General features: G+C 36.9%; 1 protein-coding gene across 1 annotated transcript in view; it reads right to left on the minus strand.

Annotated features, from left to right (window-relative positions):
* spata17 (spermatogenesis associated 17) overlaps positions 1-18151 on the minus strand; it is an 80528-nt gene that overhangs the window by 24868 nt on the left and 37509 nt on the right. Inside the window, exons 7-8 of the mRNA XM_088624744.1 lie at positions 13063-13284; positions 3090-3238 (exon numbers count right to left, since the gene is read on the minus strand). Of these exons, the coding sequence (XP_088480870.1) occupies positions 3090-3238; positions 13063-13284 (371 nt within the window). The remainder of the gene's footprint in view (positions 1-3089; positions 3239-13062; positions 13285-18151) is intronic.

Genomic DNA, 18151 nt, shown 5'->3' on the forward strand with positions numbered 1-18151 from the left:
GGGACAAAATATTACTAACTTAAATAATGCTGGATTAGCACACATTAGTCCGGGATAGATATCTTTAGACTTTGAAGAGGCAAAGAGGCATTCAGGCCTAAATTAAACCACACTGCTCAGTTCAACTAGATTAAAAAAACACAAATTGCAGTATACTAATTGCTTAATATAACTGAAAACACTGTGTTCAATTGATATCTCCATTTGTATTCCACATAAACTCTTTCAGACATTTGCAGTATTGCGCCGTGCGCTGAACGTCTGCTGCGACACTTCTTAAGTTACAGCCAGGGAAAAAAAAAGTCTTCCCCATTTTAAATCATAATTATCCACAAAAATATTATCTGCATCAAAAGGCGTTATGGAGTGCTTGGACTTCATTAAGGAAAAATTAAGCCGGAGAAAGAAAAAAAGGCAAATTTAGGTACCTCTTTGAAAATTTCCACTGGAAATTAGCTGAAAGAAGGCGATGAATGCTGGATCAAAAGGGGCTAATCATGCTTAAACGTGCCCTGGAGCACCGAAATGTATAATACGATTTGCACAGTAACTACCTCTCCTATTACAGCTTGTTTAGAGTACTCCGTGTTAATGGGGTTAGCTAATTTAGTGTTTTAAGTTGAAAAAAGGCTGAGCTGCTTAATAAATATTGCACACTGTGCTAGTAATTAAAATAAATTGAAGGATTTTAAACAGAGATGGGACTGTTAAAAAATAGTCTAAAAATGTTATTATGATAATCCTCTTATAATTATATTTTAGTCAAGATTTTTTTTTTAAATTGAAGTTGCTAATGTTTAATGTTTTATTACAAATTTCACTTTAAAGAGTTATTTTCTTTATTCCTTAGCTTAGTCACAGCATATATCTTCCCTTCTCTTGCTCTATGGAAGTTATAAAAAAATATTTCTTTAGATTATTTTTTAAAATACTGCTAACCAACTATAATCAAACTTTTGTTTATTTATCTCATTTTTTAAACAAAATGCCTTTTGACATTTGAGTTAATCTAAAATTACTTTCTGTACTTAGAAAACAGCTTCTCAGGCATTGAATCCATACTGTATGTGCATATTAATTAGTTCTGATTGTTTCACAGTGATTGAAAGAAAAAAAAACTAAACAAAATTCTAAATCTGTTGCACATAGATTTAGAATTATATATATACATAGTGTCTATATAGTCAAACCCAAGTCATATGTAAAATCAAAGTCAGCAGTAATTGAAACAAATATAACTCTCTAGTGATTGCAATGTTGCAATTCAAAATTACTTTAAACAGGAAGCTGAATTAGAAGTTTGCTTACTGCAGGGGGTTTTACTTACTTTCTAGGATTGTAAAAAAACAGTGAATTGATATTCAGTACACGATATCCTTCTAAAAGTATTAAGTGCCTTGAAAATGTATCTAGACTGTGACTGTGGTCTAAATCACATTTGGTCCAAAAATCACATTTTGTGATTTTAATAACACTAACTTTTACTTACACAAAAGTAATATTTTATTCAAATCTCGAATGTTCAAGTTAAAGGCTTCTAATGGTAGTACAAGTTACAGTGAATGTCAACAAAACCTTAATAAAATATTAAAACATAAATATTCAGACCTCTGAGCTCAATATTGGAAGCCACTTTGGCAGCAATTATATAAGTATTTTTGGGTAGGTCTCTACCAATTGTGTACACAACCTTGATAACAAAATCGAGTGTTTTCTTCTATTATAACAACTTTGACCATTATTAATACAATTTCGAAGCTTGGTTGTGAAGCTGAAAAAAACGTGAAACCGACAAAGTGACAACATTTCTCACTTAGCAATATTTAATTCACACTGATCAGAATCTTTAAAAATCTGATGACTACAACTAATGTAAAATGTACAAGAGCAGCCGATTTGAAGTAGTGCAGTAGCTAGCCCATCACATTTCCCAATTTAACCTAATTGTTAAATTAGATTTCATAAATGGGTGGCACAGTGGTGCAGTGTGTAGTATTGCTGCCTCACAGCACTGAGGCTCCGGGTTGAATTCCTGGGGAGGTATCTGCATGGAGTTTGTATGTTCTCAATGTTTTTACATGGTTTCCTCTGGTTACTCCAATTTCCTCCCAGTGCATTGACTTACTAGTAGGTTAATTGTCTTATGGGAAAATTGGCCCTGGTGTGAGTGGTGTGCATGTTTGTGTTAGTGTCTGCCCTGTAATGGACTGGCATCCCATCTAGGGTGTATCCTCCCTTGTGCCAATATCTTGCCAGGTTAGGCTCCAGCAGCCCTATGGTTAAGAGGATTACAAATTGATGGATTTTATCAATATGTTTGTTTTCTGTACCTCCATTAAACTAAAATTCTACTTTTTGAACTACAATATAGAGATTGTATCTTAAAACAAAATGGCTAAAATTTCAGCAGATTATCACCGTAAAAGTGTTTCTATATAAAAAAGAACAAATATTAAGTTAAACAAATATAATAAGTAAAAATGACTTTTGAACAGTAGTAAATGTAGAAATATATAAGACGTTGTCCTTTGCAAAAGACTAAATCCTCATAAAATAAAAATATATGAGGCCATATGGCCTTGCCATATCCAGTTGATTGATTTTACAACATAATGATAATTTCCCCCATGTTACTGAAAAAAAATAAATCAGTCTTTGAAAATATATTTAGATGAAATACCAACATTTCCAAATGAACAAAAGTATTATATCCTTGAGGAAACATAATTTAAAATATTTCCTCAGAAAGCATTCTTGATTTAAGGACTATAATGCCCCATCTGTTTCATATCCAAATAATAGCAGATGTACCTTCCTTAATTAGCTTTTATCATTTATAAAGAAGTTTATAATCAAATAAATTTGGCTCTGGCCTTTATGTGACTTTTAATGTTGCAGACATGTGTGGGGAGCAATCCCAAATAAAAACTGTATTAAAATGCTCATCTAATCAGACAGTAAGAGTAGATTTCCCTGTTTCTGAAAAAAAATAAGCTTTGGAAATACAAATCTTTGGAAAAGTGTCTGCTAAAAAGCAAACAAAAAAAAACAGCTGCAGTGGGAGTGCAACCTAAAAGGCCAAAACTTACGGCTCGTCATTCAACCGGTTCCTCCACTCCTCCTGTCTCAGCTCTTTTCTGGCCTCCTCCACTGACGTGATTGATGTGGCCACGCGCAAGGTTGGCTCCAGAGGCTTGAAGCGCTGCTGCAATACTTCAGCAGGATCGCGGAAGGGCCCCTGACAGGTACAGGATAAGGTAAATGTTTTATTGTGGGTCTTCCTGACACATTATTGATAACACCAGAAGCCCATGAGGCTGCTGAAAGCTCCACAAACTCCTATTTTCTTTAAATTATTAATAAAAGCAATTCCTCCTGATGCACCGTTGCAAATAGCATGATGGGTTGATAACATTTGCTTGATAGATGGGCATTGAGGAAACTCTTACATTTGGAAGCTGAATTCTTCACCTGTAAATCAATGCTGCCATATATATAAATTTATATAGTCTCTAACCAACAGGGGACGTTCCCTCCATTTATTTATTTATAAGTATTGGAGAAGGAAACCCTTTGCTACATCATTTTACAACCTATTTAGAACAGTACCAAAGGGTATACAATTTTATCAGCTTTCATCACTTTATACTCCTCACACACAGTTCAAACTAAGCCCACTCATTTATGTCTGCTCACATTGAAAAGGTTTTCAGCATTATTTTTAAAATACTTTCAGGTGGCTATATATACGTTTGGTGTGTCAGCTTCAGGATAAAATCCAGAGTATAAAGCTTTGATATTTTATAAAGTGAACCTCTACATTTTAGAACATCAAAAGTAACATGAACTGAAGATGGATATTTAAATTGTTTTCATTAACCTTTTCTGCAAATAACTAACCATTGTCAAGAAAGTAATGCCATATCTAATTTTGTTATGTGATTACATTATTACTTCACTGTCACTAAAGTTTTAGGTATATATAATACCAATTTATTTAACCAAATATAGTATCTTTATTCATATTCCTGCATGACTGTTATAACGGGAGTCGGTCCAGGCTCCCATGAAGCATAGTTCGTCCAGGACCTGTGCAGACGGCATATTCCGGAAGTAAGAGGAGAAGGACATGGGAGGGGGGGTGGGAGGCGAAGAGGATCAGGACAGGTTGACAGACAGGGGGGTGTGACTACAGTGATCCAGTGCTCGGGGGGCGTGGCGATGGCAAACAAGTTCAGGCAGTCCAAAATGGGGGAATCCGGCGCAATCCAAAGTCCAAAACGGGGGATCCAACCAAGACGAAACAAACACAGGTAAAATCCGGATCCAGAACAGGAACAGGGAATAAAACTAAGGTAACGATGGCAGGCGCTCTGAGCCCCGGACTCAGATGGTCAGGATGCAGTGATGAAACCTATGCTGTTGGAGTCTCCCCTGGACCCGCTGGCTTCCGGGCGTCCATCTCCCAGTGCTGAGCCAGGAATAGCAAGAGTGCCAGGCTTAAATAAGGAGACAGAACAGGGGACAGGTGCACGTAATCAACTAAAATACGAAAGGGCCAAAGTGCCCTTAAGAGGAGGGATTGTGATCGTGATAGTGCATGAGAGTTACTGCATGCTCAGTGCAAATAATCATGTTATGATAATCCTTGAAATGTTGTCTAAAATAAAAGGTACAATATAAGAGATCACTATTTGCTAATCATCTTGAATAGCTGACCTACTGAGAACAAACCTAACCCTACTGGCATTCAATCAATTATATGCTGACACCTGAGAAATACTGCACATGTGCACACGGTCAGCTAAACCTAGACTAAACCAGAAAACAATGGACAGTAAGGTCCAATCTGTTCACCATGTGGAGGCCATTTCTAGTCCCAAGGGATTCCAAAGTAAGGCGCTGATAAGTATCATGACTGCCCCGCAGTGAAGCTGAGGGGTGTGTGCTACTGTAGTGACTGTAAGCCACTCCTCCCATCTCCTGCCTGCCCTGCAGTGGTTGCTGAGGAGACAATTTACCTGTAACACCTGAAAACAATGAGAAATCAGTGTGCATTAGGTGCTGTGGGTTCTTTATGTCTTATCCGGCTTCTACTCTGCAATCTGGCATTACGTTTCAGTTCCTGTCCTACCCTGCACCTTCAAACCCCCAGCCTTCTCCCTAACTTTGTCCCACTCTCCAACAGCTCCTGCTTCCCGGTCTGCCTGGACTTTCCTTGTTGCCTGCCTGTGTCCTGACCCACCCGATCTCCCCCTGAGGAACCTGTCCTCTGCGGTGCTCTTCTCCACTGTCACGATTATAGTCCCCCCACCTTAAGGGTGCTCCAGCCCTTTCAGTTAAGACTTAATTCTGTGCACCTGATCCCTTTTCCCAGCCCACCTTAAAAGCCAGGCGCTGACGCTCATCCTGGCTCTGCATCTGGTTTCCGCACCGTGCGAGTCCGGGACCTGGAAGCGCCTGGTCCCGTTAAGGTTTTAAACTCTGTTCCCGTTCCCTGTCCGCCGGTTCCGACCCGGTTCATGGTTTTAATTCCTTGTTTGGATGGATCACCTGGCTATGGACTTTCTTGTGTTTTTGGATTCCCTCTATGGATTACTTTTGGATTGTTTGCCTCGGCCACACCTTCCCCGTGCACCAGCGCACTTTGGACACGCCCCCCTGTTTTCAGCCCCGTATTCCTGCATGACGTTTTCCTAGTGTTTCCCCACTTCTTCAGATTGTGTCGTCCGCATAGGGTCCGGAAAGAACTGTTCGTTACAGAATGCAGAGCCAACACCTGGACCCCGCAGACGGCACCCTGGCAGCCTGGATTCCATCGTTTTTTTTTTTCTCCCCTTTTTTTTCTCAGGGCTTCGGAGCCGCCCTGAAAAGGAGGGGCGTACTGTCACGATTATAGTCCCCCCTCCTTAAGGGTGCTCCAGCCCTTTCACTTTAGACTTAATTCTGTGCACCTGATCCCTTTTCCCAGCCCACCTTAAAAGCCAGGCGCTGACGCTCATCCTGGCTCTGCATCTGGTTTCCGCACCGTGCGAGTCCGGGACCTGGAAGCGCCTGGTCCCGTTAAGGTTTTAAACTCTGTTCCCGTTCCCTGTCCGCCGGTTCCGACCCGGTTCATGGTTTTAATTCCTTGTTTGGATGGATCACCTGGCTATGGACTTTCTTGTGTTTTTGGATTCCCTCTATGGATTACTTTTGGATTGTTTGCCTCGGCCACACCTTCCCCGTGCACCAGCGCACTTTGGACACGCCCCCCTGTTTTCAGCCCCGTATTCCTGCATGACGTTTTCCTAGTGTTTCCCCACTTCTTCAGATTGTGTCGTCCGCATAGGGTCCGGAAAGAACTATTCGTTACAGAATGCAGAGCCAACACCTGGACCCCGCGGACGGCACCCTGGCAACCTGGATTCCATTGTTTTTTTTTTCTCCCCTTTTTTTTCTTAGGGCTTCGGAGCCGCCCTGAAAAGGAGGGGCGTACTGTCACGATTATAGTCCCCCCTCCTTAAGGGTGCTCCAGCCCTTTCACTTTAGACTTAATTCTGTGCACCTGATCCCTTTTCCCAGCCCACCTTAAAAGCCAGGCGCTGACGCTCATCCTGGCTCTGCATCTGGTTTCCGCACCATGCGAGTCCGGGACCTGGAAGCGCCTGGTCCCGTTAAGGTTTTAATCTCTGTTCCCGTTCCCTGTCCTCCAGTTCCGACCTGGTTCATGGTTTTAATTCCTTGTTTGGATGGATCACCTGGCTATGGACTTTCTTGTGTTTTTGGATTCACTCTATGGATTACTTTTAGATTGTTTGCCTCGGCCACACCTTCCCCGTGCACCAGCGCACTTTGGACACGCCCCCCTGTTTTCAGCCCCGTATTTCTGCATGACGTTTTCCTAGTGTTTCCCCACTTCTTCGGATTGTGTCGTCCACATAGGGTCCGGAAAGAACTGTTCGTTACATCCACTGCTTCAATTTGCTGTGTGCTTTGGGCGGCCAGCTTTTTGGCTGCTAGCAGTGCCACGTGGAGCTGTAGGCTTGGTGTGGCAGCTGCCTGTTGTAATTGCGCACACTTACAGTATGTTTCCCTGGCACTCACATCGCACAGGAATTGTCCTGCAGTGCATGTGAGGTGCTTCTGGTTCCCTGGTGTCAGCATCGTACTGCGTTCTTTCTGTGTTATATCCGCCCCTGCTGTGTGAGCTGGCAGTTCTCACGGGGGCCTGACATCTCAGCCCTGCAGCTGGGAGCTTTGCACAGTTGTCAGCTTTGGGGGTTGCCCACTTCCTGCACTCCAGTCCCTTGTCCTGCCAGTTTTGCACTCCAGCCTCTGGCCTGATATTTCACACTGGACTCTGCTTCAGCCTGCCGGTCTTCCTGTCTTTTCTGTCCGGTCTTGTCCCTGGTTCTCTGTTCCTTGCTCTTGTCCCCATGAAGAAGAGTCCCTTATGAAGTTCACGGACCACTACTGCTGGACTGTGATGCCCTTGCTGTTAGGTCTGAAGCACCTGCAGGGCCACCCCTGCCATCATCATGCAATGGCATAAGAATATGTAACAGTATGTAAGTTTGGAATTCATCACATTTATGTGTGACTAAAGTTCAAAGATATCCTTTAAAGCATGAAAAAAAATAACTGAAAAGCTCTTATTTCCCTTAACTTCAAACAAGAAATCAATTTTTACCAAGATTAAGAAAACAAATTGTTCCATCACAACTCACCCGAGAAATGAATTGAATGATTTTAACTGTATGTCTGCTTACCCAAAAAACACTCTAGTCTGTTTTTGTGGCAAAACATCCCCATCTGATGTGAGATGTCAATACTTTGTGACATGCTATTCCAAGAAGAACCAATTAAAAACTTCAAACAAGCTCTAAAGCCTAGTATACACTATACAAAGAACTGTTCCTACATACTGGTGTTCAGAAAATGTTCCCTCGATGATTCATGCCATGACAAAGAAACATTCTTCTTCAGGCACATCTATATTCCACTTTAAGAAATGTTCTTATAGAAATTTTATAAGACATCTAAAGACCCTATTTGGTCTAAAATTCTAAAATATGGGACATTACCATTTTGATTAAATTAGTATTGTAGCAACAAGTAATTTCAGCTATATAAGTAAAATAATGTTTTTGCTGAGAATAAAAAGTAAAATAAATGACAAAGTTTGTACCTGAAAAATAGTTTAATCTCTAATTATCCTTTTATCTTATATGTATCAGGAGATTGTGGGAAATCTCATGTGTTGTTAGGATGGCTACAATGGTGATAGCCCTAGCTCTCCCTGATATGTTCCAAGAGCTAGTCAGAGAAAGTTATTCACACAACTGTAAAACATTTTGACCTGTATTTCAAACTGTAGATGAAGCGCATGAGTAAAATGAATTGATTACAAAAAAATACATTTTGAATTGTGTTGACATTGCAGCAATAAAGCTTATACATCTAAATATATTAATTAGAAAAGTTCAAGATGACGTATTCTAGTGTAGACATACCGAATAGGGAAACGTACAGTACATCAATCAATTGTAATTGTATTGTAAATAGCCATTGTATAGTTTATTGTATCGCAATCTTAACCTAATCCCTGTAAACATCTGTCCTTCTACTCTTCTACCCCTCCTATCAAGCTTGTCGATAAAGCATTTCATTGCTGACAACACCGTTGTATGTCGTTCTGTTCGTGTATTGATAAATAAACCTTGATTGATTGATTGATGAAAACATGGGTAAATGCCTCAGTATCCTGTTTTTCTTGTTTGAAATGGAATATTATGTTCCATGTGTGCTCAACTGTGCCAATTAAGGGCAAGAATAACATTTTCAGTTTCACTTCCAGACATAACAAAAAACAACTACTCATTTCCTTACACAACATTTCCTTCTTTTTGTCTTCGCATTGTCACTCATCAAATCTAATATTTAAGTAAAAAATAGATTGATTTCATCTGATTGACAGTTTTGCAGAAAATTTGGAAAATTCTTCTTTAAAGCACTAACCTTTGTATTCTCTAAATATACTTTTATATGACAAAGATTCACAGACATATGTGGCATTTTAATTAAAATTCTTGACCACTAACCTGAATCTGCAAGATTAGTAGTAAAAGCAAAAATGGGTAAAAACCCAGCAACAATGATACAGTATTTTTAAAATGATGAAGTCAATATTTTATTTAGAGGTCTAATTTTTATTTTACCATTTTGGACCCTATCTGACCACCACATTAAATCTGTCAAATGATAAAGTATTAAAATGTATTTAAAATATGATGAAATATTGAATGAGATCAAATTTACATGTACTTTGATCTATGCATATTTATGTACTGTATATGTTCATGTTGGGGTTATACTGATTGACTTCCACTGGGAAATTCATGAGGCATAATGAAGAAATGAGCTTTAGTTAGAGAGGTGGGACCATTTGTGTCTGAAACAAGTAAGGATTAAATCTCTCCAGTGATGACCAAGCAAATAAAAAAGATTTGCGTAACAAACTCAAAATCAGTGATGCAGGAGAGTGTTTGGAAGGTATCCTGTTGATAACATAGACAATTTACTATCAAATTTAAATTATTAGAATCACATTATGTATACAGTACTAGGATACAGTTAAATACCTACAGTAAATAAAAATATACATCCTCAAAGATTTAAGATTAAAGGTCTCACATTTTTTATGCCATTTGACTACACAGATAAAAATACACTCTTTGTTTCAGTTCGCTTTCAGTTTGACCTTCAGGTGCTGAGTGTCGTTGTAGTTAATTCATGCAGGTGAGTTGGGTATCATCTTTGATACTATCAACAACGGTTCAGCTCCCACTGTCTCCAAACTCATTGCTTTCTATAGGAAAGATATAATCCATCTATCACAATGAGATAGTTATCAAATAGCAGACTGGCATTAAGGAGATCTTGCTGGAACTGTTAGCAGGTGAGAAAATGAAACCCTGCCTTTTGTGATTGTAAAATGTAAAGAGATAATGCCATTCCATGCAAAGCGCATACTCTGAAAGATCTCCTTTTTTAATGAGTTCCTACTAACAAGGCACAGCTGGAGCCTCAGCCAGCCTGAGTGAAGACAGTGGCTCTAATAAAAAGAAATGATTCACGCCTCATTTCTGCTCACTTATGTTTTACATTAATAGAAACCAATAATAGGAACCAGTTACCATAAAAGTCATGGACCGTAAATAACACAAATGGCAAATACGTATCATCAAATACTTTTCACAGCTGGACAAGATGACATGCTAGATTTGAAGGTACTTAAAGAATTTTTTATTAAGGCTATTTTAAAAGCTGTGGTATTCCCTTGCTAAGAGCTGTTTAATGACATGCATTTAATAAACGTCTGAGCGTAATGTTGATAGACACATTTCTCAAGCTAGCTGGGCATCTATATGTTCCAACAATTGTTAAATGTGATTGGAAGACTGTTTAACTATATTGTACTTCCCTAAAGAATATAAAATTGCATATTAAACCTGTCTTACCAATACATTTCATGGTACTTGGTGATATTTTAATGGAATTATAGAATCTTTTTAGAAAGGCAACAAAGAATAAATATGCATTAAATTATTAAAACAAAAAGTTTCAGATGTTTGAATTTAATTTTGATAATGTTTATATGACTAATTAAATAACGGCTATCCTTTATGGGTAAACAGTTTTGTTTTTCAGGTTAGAAATATAAAATATACTTGCTATGAAATTTATAAAACTTTTCTAAAATGCTTGTCTTGATCTTTATATTAACTCTCAACATTCTTTTATTTAATTCATAATGTAGTTCAATCTATCACAGCACAACAAGACTTAAGTTTAAGACATACAAACATTTTCTTAATTGGACTGTATGTATACAGTCTCTAGTATGTACTGTATGTATACAGTATGTGTCTCTATAAAATAATATTTTTAATGTTTTTTATCAATTATAATTATTAATGATCATAACAGTAGCAAGCAGCATGTTCTGCAGGAGTAAGATAATATCAAATGCAAAAGAAAACATTGGTACACTTTTAAAAAACTCACTACAGCCACCAAATTGTGTGACCTCTTTCACATAGAGAAGAGATCGCAAAATCAGAATAAAGGTAATGCACTCCAGTATTCACGCAAATAAGGGGTTCCAAAGGAGTTATCATTCATCATGTGACTTATAGTACCAGTTTTTCCAAAAATCATACAAAGTTAAATTTATCATACCAATAGTAGGATTCTTCTTAAAGCATAAGCCTTTACCAACTTTTGAAGTTACTGTACACAGCTTGAATATAAAGTATATACATAGACAGGTATACAAGAGCATTTTCTTGTTCAGGGTGTCCAATAACATATTTACATATGTTCTTGGATATAGGCATCTTCCATTAATGTACTGTATCATCTTTTAAAAAGTAAGCTTTTGATTGGTTGATTGTGGCTATCATGTTTATTGGCCCAACATAATAATTACAACATCTGAATTCTCCTCTACCAATGATCACAGTTCCAAAAGTGGTTGTAGAGAAATAAAAATGTTTACCAATGAAGTAACAGACAGGATGAGAAAATACAAACTTAAATGTCAAACAAAATAAGCATAGAAGAAACAGCAGATTACAGGCACTAGAAGCATACATGATAGATACATCTCCAGAGCCAGATGGGAACCAATTGTACTTAAGGAAACACGAGATGCTATTCATAGACCATTAACAAAACTCCTCTCAAGATAGGATTAACACCCACTGACTGGAAAATTGCTAATGTAGCACTCATCCATAAAAAGGGTGAGAAAACCAAACCAAGTAATTATAAACCAATAAGTGTTACTTCTATTACATTCTAGGTTATGGGAGAAGTAATTATAACTTAACTAGAGGATCATCTTTATAGCAACAAGATTCTAAAGGATAGTCATGAATGGATTTAGAATTGCTCTTGCTTAACTAACTTGATAGATTCACTGAAATAAGGGTGTTCTTCTTCTCAAAGATTAATTCTCACATTGCAGGGAATATTCATTTAAGGTAACATACTGTTCTTGAATTGCCCTCAGGTTATTGGACAGCTAAGGGCTAAATGCACAAATCAGGGTGATGTAATTAACAGTGTACCTCAGAAATCTGTATTAGGACCACTGCTCTTCCTAATGTTTTTTTCAAAGATTCTGCTATGGTTAGCAAAATAAGTTTGCAGATGACACCAAAGGAAAAACATTATCAAAACTGTATAATCGGCAAAAGAAATTTGAGAAATATCAAATATCAGGTAGAAAACTCTTAATTCAAACAATTGTAGGGTGTTGCCTGTATGGAGAACAGCAAAAGAAAACTTTAAATTTACAACGTGACACGTTGAACTTGAAGAGGCTATTCATGAGAAAGACTCAGGTATGTAAGGACATAATCTTCCAGGCAAAGTTGCGGAACAATAAAAATGACAAACAGAATGGTTTGGCTATGTGGTTAAATGTCTAGAATTAAAATATAGGGATTTATGTTATAGTTGTTAACTGAGAATCTCCTTCACTAAAAGAACAGAGAAGAGCAGATTAGATTCAAAATCCTCAAAAGCTGGTTTAGAACAAAGTTTGTTCTATGGATTTCTTCAGATTAAACAGTACATTATGAAACAGAGGACACAAGTAGATACTAAAGGAAAGGGAAGGTGAGCTTAAAACTAACAAGAGAAGTGTTAGTTTAAAACAAAGTGTAGTGGGAGTACAGTACATGGTGCTCAGTCATGTTGTTAAAGCTGATGCTTTGTCTTCTTTCAAGGAATGGCTGGATAATCAATTAGCTAATGGCATATGAAAAGGAAGATTATCTGAATGGATTTCTTTCATTTTTATCCTTTCTCATGTTCTTATAGTATTTTACATTATAATTTGCTCATTTCATGTATATGGCTATACAATTAAGTGTAAAATTGAATTTCCTCATTCATCTGCTTCAGCTGTTTATCATTACCTACAGAATGAAGAACGAATGATTTTTAGTTACCAGTTTTGTAATAAAATTCCAAACCCCAGATTAATTTTATAAGTTTGATCTTTCTCACCTGTGGTTTCTTCTTGGGGATGGGAGGCAAAGGCTGTGCCATTGTGAGGGTTAAAGGAGATCCTGGTACATTCATGTTCACAAGCCCCTTGCTGGTCTCTTTTCTGTGGAACGACGTCTTAAGGCTCAGAGGTCTCATGCTCTGTGGTTTCAGTTCCATCTGCAGTTTCAGTTCCATTTCATCTGGGAAAGGTCTGTATGGTGAGTTAAAGACACCAGGGCACTGGGAAAGGGGAAAAAAGTAAAAATCATCCTTAAACTACAATACAGTAATAACAATTCATTTTGCCTTTAACATAGACTAGCTGCTTTTCAGGATCAATATTTTAGCACAAAAATACCATGATAAAACTAGCTTTTTACTGTAAAGGAGTAATGTTATTAGCTCATTTAAACTTGCTAACTAAGATCACACATCACATCTGATCATGTAACAATTCATAATCTAATTCAATTTGTTAATGACTTTCAAAGACACAAAGTTTTAAAAACCAATACATGTGCAGATTAAATATATTCATACAATGGATGTCTAGATTTTGTAACAAATTTGCCTTTAATAATTTTGTATTAATGCAATAGAGGCTATAAAAAGTCTACAAAATCACACCTCTCCCAATTCTACTACTTTGATTCAAGGTAGGTCTGCTATTAAACCAACAAAATACAAAAGAACAGCAAGAGAAAAATAACTTAAAAAGTTTGCAAATGTTTTCTTTGTTACATTGATTTGTGTGCGTTGGTAAGAAAATGTTGAAACGGAACAGGCCTACTTGTAACTTGACTTCTCAAATTTAAAGTAATGGTGAGGGTAAGATCATATAGAGTTCAAAGAACCACATCCTATTTGAGAACACAGAGAAATAGAACACCAAATTACAAATGAAAAGTTAGGCATTACAATTCACATATGGAGCTTTGATGGTCTGGATACACAACAAACATTCAAATAAGGTGAGACATTCTCCATCTGGATCCTAACAATCTCGCTTAGCAAACAATGTATATCTTTCGACACACACTCAAATTACATACTTGAAAACCATTGTCAATTTGGATTATGATGACTTGAGTCTGCTTGTTAAAATTTTAGACAAAGCAAATGTTTTTCTTAATTCTGGAGGTCGTGAGAAAGCAAACTATAAACTCCTCAGTTATATGGATATTTTGTGGTGGGAATAAGGTCATTATAAGATTCCACTGTGATATTAGAAAGACTCCTTCTCTACCATCAACAAACACCTTAACATTTTAGCAACAAAAATGCACAACTGTAACAACTGATCATCAAAGAGTTGTATTACTATCAATAAAAATACATGCTTTCTACATACACTTTACTAATTTGCAATTATGATCAAATCAAATTATTGCACTATATTTTCTTTTAATGTCTTCAATGTAGGGATTTTAGAATTAAATAATTCATAAGGCAATGATAAAATAATCTTAATTTAGTCTTATCTATTCTTAATGCTATGGTGACTGACTATGTGTTTGCAAAAAAAGTTAAAATATTTTAATAACTTAAGTGAATCCTTAAAATTGTTCCCTTAATTTTAATAACCAGAAGTCTGATCATGGGGATTTCATATATGTGGATTAAACAAATGTCAATTCAAAATAACATATTTGAGAGTGTATAAATACTGCCAATTTCTTCCAAGTTACAATTAAAAAAAATATTTAAAGTGAAGAATATGGATTAACACTGTTTACCAGTGCACGGTTTAAGATTGTCCTATATAGGCTGGAATCACTCCAGCAGCTCATATTTTGCCATCCATACTTATTAATATTAAACACTTGACTTATTTGAGAATTATATTTTGAGAATAATAATGTAGGGGATTTTTAAACAGTAAAAGTGTAAAAAACTAAAAGTTCTGACATCAAATTAAATTACTTGATAAAAGACACCACATAGTCAGGAATTAAAACCAACCAAGCGAATCATGCAGTTTCTTTATTTCTTTGGCACAATGTTTTAAGCAAGTGTTATGCTTTTATGACACTTAAACATATACATTTAAACTTATACATTTACTATTATTATTAATTATGTATTGTCCCTGAGTTCAGGCCATCTACAGTCAACTAGTCTTCTCACCCCTCCGATCAAATATGGACCAACATTCCTGCAAAGTAACTGAAACTCAAGTGCTTAGGGATGTAATGTAGATTTCTATACAAACAAAAACTATCCACAGAACAATCTGCTCTCTCTGATGCTACACAACAGGAATTGTTTGTCTATATCTTATAGAATATCCTAGAGATACAGTCTCTTCCTGGAGGGTATTAAAAGGAAATACATCTTCCAACAAATGTAAACAACCCAGGCCCTACATTCAGTTTCCAGTCTCTTCAGTGCTCAGAAATACCTTCAGTACCTAAAGATTAAGCCCAGATTCTGGAACTTTGCTTATAGGAAAGACAAACTCACTCACAGTATATTTTTTAGCTCTGTAGGATGAGATACAGAGCTAAAACCATCCCTACCTCTCAAATATTTATTCCAGTGGCTAGGTTCACCAGGAATAACAACACCCAGGAATTAAGTGTACGAGAGGATTATGGAGTGTTTAAAAATGCATTAATTATTATATAATTATTATAACCCACTTGGGTGAGGGCTAACCCCCCTGGCCATAGGACAAGAAGACTAAGACTGCCGTGCACAGTGAGGTGTGAGCAAGAGGTAGCTACAAAGGTGGAGATAGGGAGGAGGTGGGGTGCAAAAAGACGTATGTTAGGGAGAGAAGGGGATTGCATACTGTACACTATTTATAGTGCTTTAGGAGAGGAAATGACATCAGGAGTGATTGTGAATTACTAACAGCTAAGGTAACACAATTGAACATTATACATATACATTATAAACTCCAAAAAAGAAATTCAGCACACGCGGTTGGGAAATCCTTTTCCTAGCCTACTACAGTACATACAGTATAACCTCTTTGACCACCCCCTATCGCAGGTCTCTATTAGTTACAGATTTTAAAATGGTGTGCAATTTCAGTAAACTAATCACTAAACAATCCCCAACCTGAACTGGTGCTCTCCAACTTGCAGTTCAACAAAAAGGGACATAATTGGAAGGGATGAATACTTTTGTAAGGCAATGTACATGCCAATTGTCTTTGGAAAAGCATGGTATGGAACTATATATACAGTACTATATACTGTGATATTTTTTTCCTCATCATCACAGCAGTCCATGCATAACCTGGAATATTAATTGCAGAAGGTCAGGTTCATTGGCAAATGCACCAGTTGTTAGCTAGTCATCCTTAGCATAATGTTAATATTTTCAGCCCTCCTGTGTGGACATCCATCCATCATCTGTCTCCCTTCCTCAGCATTTTTTTTTCTCTTGATACATGAAAGCATAGATTCTTTCACAATTAGGACCGTGAGGGATAGTATAAAAATTAATGACTGTAAAAAAATAAATAATAATTAAAAAGAAGTCTGAAGCAGATCAGACAGTAAAGGACTTCTTTTTTATCATTTACAGATACGGAACAGGTAGAAGGATTTTTTCAATCACTAGAGAGAAATAATATCAAAACAAAATTAGTTAGGAACCTGCTTTTAAGCAGACGTTTTTAATATCATTACAACATTAAATACAAATATTAAGGTTATAAATAGATTATCTTAAAAGGAAAACACATGGGCATAGATTCACCCTCCTCTCCAAACAGTTTAAGTGACCTGCCTCAGTAATTAGCTTCTGAAACTTATTTTTCCCTCCTTATCACTAAAGTGATAACTATGACAAACAACAACACAGTCTTGAAATAGAAGACTACCACTACGAAATACGTTTTCTCCAGCACAAGTGTGTCAGTGTTCAAGAAGGGCCCTGTACTGTAAGTATTTTGATCTTTCAGTTTTGACTTCCGGGTTCTGTTCCCTATGTCACGAGCATTCGTATCTGTCCTGAGATAATATTCACAAACTTCCCAAGGGTTCAAAACTCTGAACTCCCCCTACAGTAATAAACCTGAAAACACCTGTGACATCCCTTTGTTAAGAAATAAATGTAAAGTCTTAAAGTGCTATATCCAGTGCTACATGTGCAAAGTCTTTTCCAAGTACTAGATATGCCACATTTCTTAGAGATCAACAAGCAACATTCTACAGATCTAGTTCATTGGAAAGATAGTAGCTAATTAATCTGAGGATCTCATCCTGTCTTTTCTTGAAAGAAGAAGGGGTTATGGCTTTTAAAACATGGCTGTCTAGCCTGTCACATGTTCCTTCAACTTCGTGTGTAAAGAAATATGTCTTTGTCTCTGTTTCAAATGTACATCCACATAGCTTCCACTTGAGACCTCTAGTTCATACTGTATAACCCTGTTAACTCTGAAGTTCACTGGGTTGACTTTCTTAATGCCTTTGAGGATTTTGAATACCTGGATCAGGTCCCCTCATATCCTTCTCTGTTGAAGACTAAAAAAACTATTTTAGTTTTTCAGTATAAGACATTCCTTTAAGCCCCAGAATATATCTGGTTTCTATTCTCTTGACTGATTCCAGAGCAGCAATATCTTTTTAATAACGTGTGTTCTGAATGTTCTACAAAGGGCTTTTTTTCAATTCAATACAGACTGCACTGACAAAAAGGTATGTAAAAATCCTTACAGTATGCAGTTTGGTCAAAGTTATTACACGTGCCTACAGAAAAATAATAGAAATGATCCATTTCAGTCATCCAATTAATTTATTTCCTATAGTCAACACCTCCCCCAGAATTATTATCTCAGATTTTTACAGCTTTGGAGTTCCTTTCTTATACCCTAACTATTACCTTTAAATGTACACTGTCTTTTATTTTGTTTACTTTCCCTTCAAGATATTGCTCTCTCCCTCATTCCCTCACACACCTAAAGAAGGCACTACAAATGAATTCGTTATTCTTCGATCTTTTTACTTTTTAGCATTGAATTAATCATTGATTAAATGGTCAGATGGAAAACTTATTTGCATTTAAGTTTTTATTTTATTTTATTGCACAATACATTTTCATTAGCTTGGCCAGCAGCCATGTCACCCTGCAACTTACAATTGACAGCCCACTG

This window comes from Lepisosteus platostomus, chromosome 3 (genome assembly GCF_059453375.1).
Source record: "Lepisosteus platostomus isolate fLepPlt1 chromosome 3, fLepPlt1.hap1, whole genome shotgun sequence".
In the NCBI taxonomy this organism is placed as follows: Eukaryota; Metazoa; Chordata; class Actinopteri; order Semionotiformes; family Lepisosteidae; genus Lepisosteus; species Lepisosteus platostomus.